This window comes from Aptenodytes patagonicus, chromosome 12 (genome assembly GCF_965638725.1).
Source record: "Aptenodytes patagonicus chromosome 12, bAptPat1.pri.cur, whole genome shotgun sequence".
In the NCBI taxonomy this organism is placed as follows: Eukaryota; Metazoa; Chordata; class Aves; order Sphenisciformes; family Spheniscidae; genus Aptenodytes; species Aptenodytes patagonicus.
In genome coordinates, this window is record NC_134960.1 from 7,061,011 (window position 1) to 7,065,009 (window position 3,999).

The window sequence follows — 3,999 nt, forward strand, 5'->3', positions numbered from 1 at the left end:
TGGTCGGGAATCCATCCTTCCACAAAGAAGCATAATAGGGAAACACCGTGGTCTTGGGTTTGGGGCAGGCCCTCCAGTTCCCAGAGCAAGAGCAAACAAGGCAGCTGCCTGGCAGCACACAGAGTCAGGAGCATGTATATAGAGGGAAATGACGAGGGACAACCTGCAGGCAGAGCCGCGGAGGCTGGCCAGCCCCTCTGCATCACCACCCCAGGGTCCTGCGCTTCCTCCTGCCGTTGCAATGGCCAACACTTAAAGCTTGCGATTGCCTGCAGAGTCCTTGAGAAAAGGGTCTCTCGCTTTGGAAGGGGCTGTGCACGGGCCAGCCCAGATCAGCGGACTCATACACCGCCGCCGAGCGGCACAGCTGAGCCCGCATCGCCCTTCCTTGCCCTGGGAGGGTGGGACCACTGGGACCACCTCCCTGTGGCCACCGGTCCAGCCAGAGAGGAGAGGTGTTTTGGGGTGAACCCTGGAGCAAGGGAAAGCAAGAGGGTGCTGGCCACCTCCCCGTCCGTCCCTCTCCCTCGCTCCCACCCTGCGGCACTGCCGGAGCTCCACCCCGGCCAGGTTGGGTTGGTGCTGGGGGAGTCTCCCATCAGATGCGGTTGGACATGAGCCTGGTGTTCAGCTTGCGGAAGAAGGAGCGCAGCTTGCAGATCTTGCACTTCTTCTTCTTGTTCCTACTCTTCAGGGGCTCCCCACCACCTTCCCACTCCTCCGCATCGTCCTCGCTAGCCCAAGGTCCCCAGGCACCGCCGTTGAAGTCTGGGTGAGCCCGGGGGTTCTCTGCAGGGTACCGCACTGGGATGGCCGTCCGGTTGTAGTGCACCAACCTCATCAGGAGGGTCCTGACCACATCTGGGCGCTGGTCCGAGAGGTCATAGCGCTCGTAGGGGTCAGCAGTGATGTTGAAGAGCCACACAGACTTCCTCAGGCCATTGGTGAGACGCTCCAGGTTCCACCAGCTCCCCGGGAAGTTGGTCAGGGTCTGCGGGGGGATCCAGTCGCTGTACCCTGGGTCACCGGTGAGGAGCTTCCACTCCCCAACCCGGATGGAGGCTTGCACGGCCGTGTTCCAGATGCCGAAGCCGTCCTCCAAGGAGCCATACTTAGCATGGTTGTACAGGGGGTCGATGTTGTGCAGGATTTCGGTTCGCGGCGACTCCTTGCCCTCGCTGATGGCAGGCCAGACGTTGTAGCCGTCCAGGCCTGGGACATTGCTCAGGTTGCCCCTGGCCAGGCTCACCAGAGTTGGGTACCAGTCCGTGATGTGAACCAGCGCCCAGCTGGTGCGGCGCTTGCGCTTGATCAGGGGACTGTGGACAAAACCAATGCCACGGACTCCCCCTTCCCAGTACGTCCCTTTGCGGCCCCGTAGTGGCCAGTTGCTTCCTCCGGAGAAGGTCTGCCCGCCGTTGTCGGTGGAGAACACGATCACGCTGTTGTCATAATAGCCGTACTTCTTGAGGGCCCAGGTGATGTTCTTCACCGCCTCGTCCATGCACGTCACCATGGCGGCGTACTTGCGGCGAGCGACGTTGCCCATGGAGCGGTAGCGGTAGATGTACTCCTTGGGCGACTGCAGAGGTGTGTGGACCGCCTGGAAGGCCACGTAGATGAAGATGGGCTCCTTGGGGCTGTGGGACGCCAGGATCTTGCTGACACGCTGGGTGTAGAGGAAGGTGGAGTACTTCCCACTCTGGTCCCAAGCCACGTCCTCCCCTTCGTGCAGGTCGTAGCCACAGACACCCGGCCCGTCACAGTTGTCGTAGGTGTAGTAGTCCACATTGCCCGTCAGGGAGCCCAGGAAGGTGTCGAAGCCCCGACGGGTGGGCAGGCACTCCTTCTTGTAGAAACCAAGGTGCCACTTGCCCACCATGTGCGTGGAGTAGCCAGCTTCCTGCAGCTTCTGGGGCAGGGTGACCTGGTCGAGGGGCAGGCAGTTGGGCTGCCGAGGGCGGATGATGGAGTGCTGCAGCCCTGTGTGGATCTGGTACCTGCCGGGGAAGAGCCAGGAGGAATCAATGATGATAGGGAGTGGTGCTGGGTGGGGATGTGATGGCACTTTATGCGCTGGAGACCCCAAATGCATGCAGCTCTCCGTGTCACCCAGCCCAACCCCATGGAGCAAGCTCCATGCCAGAGACAGGGAGCTCCTCATCCATCCAAAAGTAGGAAAAGCAGATGCAAAAAGAGAGAGAGGGGGCTCAGCAGACATCTCAAAAGCACGCTGGGCTGCTCTCCCAGGATGCCACCAGCAGCTGGCCCCACTGCTGCCAACCCAGGGGAGGTGGCTGGGCTCTGCCAGGGCTGGGCAGCACAAGGAAGAGTTGCGTAGTGATCCCTGTGGGTTTGCAGTGCCCCACCTGCCTGCCCACGCATCCCTGTCCTCCCCTGCTCTGCACACCCCGGAGATGCCTGGGATCCCTCCAGAGCCATCAGGAGAGAAGAGAGGCCTTTGCCTGGACCCCGGTGGGCTCCACCACTCCCAGGCAGCAGGTGACCACATCCATAGGCACCTCCCTGGGGCCCACTCCTCAGCAGGAGATGATCTGATGAAATCTGCCTCCTATGGTGAGTGCTGACCTCCCAGCCCTGCTCCAAGGAAAGCCCCACCTGTCCCAGGAGGCAGAAGGGCCCAGGATCAGGGGAGACTGTGCTGCCGTGGGAGGGGGTGATGGACCAGCATCCAGCCTGCCCTGGACAGTGCAGCACTGAATGCACAAGCAGGAAAAGCACGGTCCGAGGGACTCGTAGATGCAGGGGAGAACGATCCTTCAACCCCACAGCCCAGCAGCAAATCTCCAAGGGCCAGTGTGAGAGCAGCACAGGACTGCCTGGGGACACAGCTTCTTGCCCAGCACCGAAGGACATCATGGCCAGAGACCACCCTCTCCCAAAGTGACATCCATTACCCAATGGCATCCACATTTTTGGCCTTGCCATGTGCCCCTATTTATCCCATGGGAAAATCAACTGTTTACCCAGGAAACCTTCTAGAGAAAGCCAGCAAGACGCCTTTCTCTGGAGGATCTCCATCGTCTGCCAATACACCGGGGCATCTGTCTAGCGGCGAGCTGGGATTAAGCCGCACGGAGCTAAGGAAGGGACAGAAGCGGGTACATGACTGGGGTGTGAGCAGGCGCTGGCTTACCTGCCGGTTATCAGCTGGCTCCGGGATGGGGTGCAGATGGGCTGGATGTAGTAGTTCTCCAGCTTAACGCCCTCCGCTGCCAGCCTGTCCAGCGTTGGCGTCTGGATATCCGAGCCGTGATACCCGACGTCGTGGTAGCCCTGGTCGTCAGTCAGAATGAAGATGATGTGGGGTGGCCTGGCGAAGGCGGGAGGCAGCGATTTCTCCATGGGGTCCGTAGCCACGTCGGCCACCAAACTGGGCTTCATCCAGTCCCAGGATAAATAGCCAAAGCTGAGCAGGCTGACGAGCGAGAAGCCCGTGAGGGCATAGACGGCCATCCCGGAGCACGCTGCGCTGCCTGCGAAGGGAGCTACTGTCCCGGCATCGTCTCAGAGACACGGAAGCAGGAGGACTCCCCCTCCTCTGGGAGAGCCCCCCGACCTAGAGGATGGTCCCCGAAACCCCTGCAGCCAGTTTTGCGGGAGCAGCACCCATGAAGGCACACTCGCGCGCACACAAAGGGCTTAATCCGCCGGGGCTGGGTTGCCTTCAGTCAAAAGAAAATAACCCTCGCGCCGCTCCAATCAAACACATCTGCACGGCAGGACGGGCTCTTCGCAGTGATTAACGGCAGCCCCAGAGCTGCTCACCAAGCGTCCCGAGCGCTAGGAACACTCCCTGGCTTCTTGGTGTTTTCTCGCTGGTGTTATTTCTTTATAAAGAACCCCATAGAAACCTCGCTGGAGAAAGTAGCTGGCTTCGCCTCTGCTCCAGCCCTGCGCCTGCCCGGCTGTCCGGACGGCTCGCTCGGGATACGACGATCCTTTTCTTTAAACTCCTGCGGAAGAGGGTGCTAAAGT

At 60.7% G+C, this 3,999-nt stretch overlaps 1 protein-coding gene across 1 annotated transcript; it reads right to left on the bottom strand.

Moving 5' to 3' along the window:
* Positions 1-217: 217 nt before the first annotated feature.
* Positions 218-3,564, bottom strand: ARSI (arylsulfatase family member I). Its single transcript, XM_076349847.1, has 2 exons — positions 3,158-3,564; positions 218-2,000 (listed from the first exon to the last, which is right to left on the bottom strand). Exons 1-2 carry the CDS (start codon positions 3,475-3,477, stop codon positions 599-601), a joined length of 1,722 nt encoding a protein of 573 aa, XP_076205962.1. The 5' UTR covers positions 3,478-3,564; the 3' UTR covers positions 218-598.
* Between the last annotated feature and the right edge of the window lie 435 nt (positions 3,565-3,999).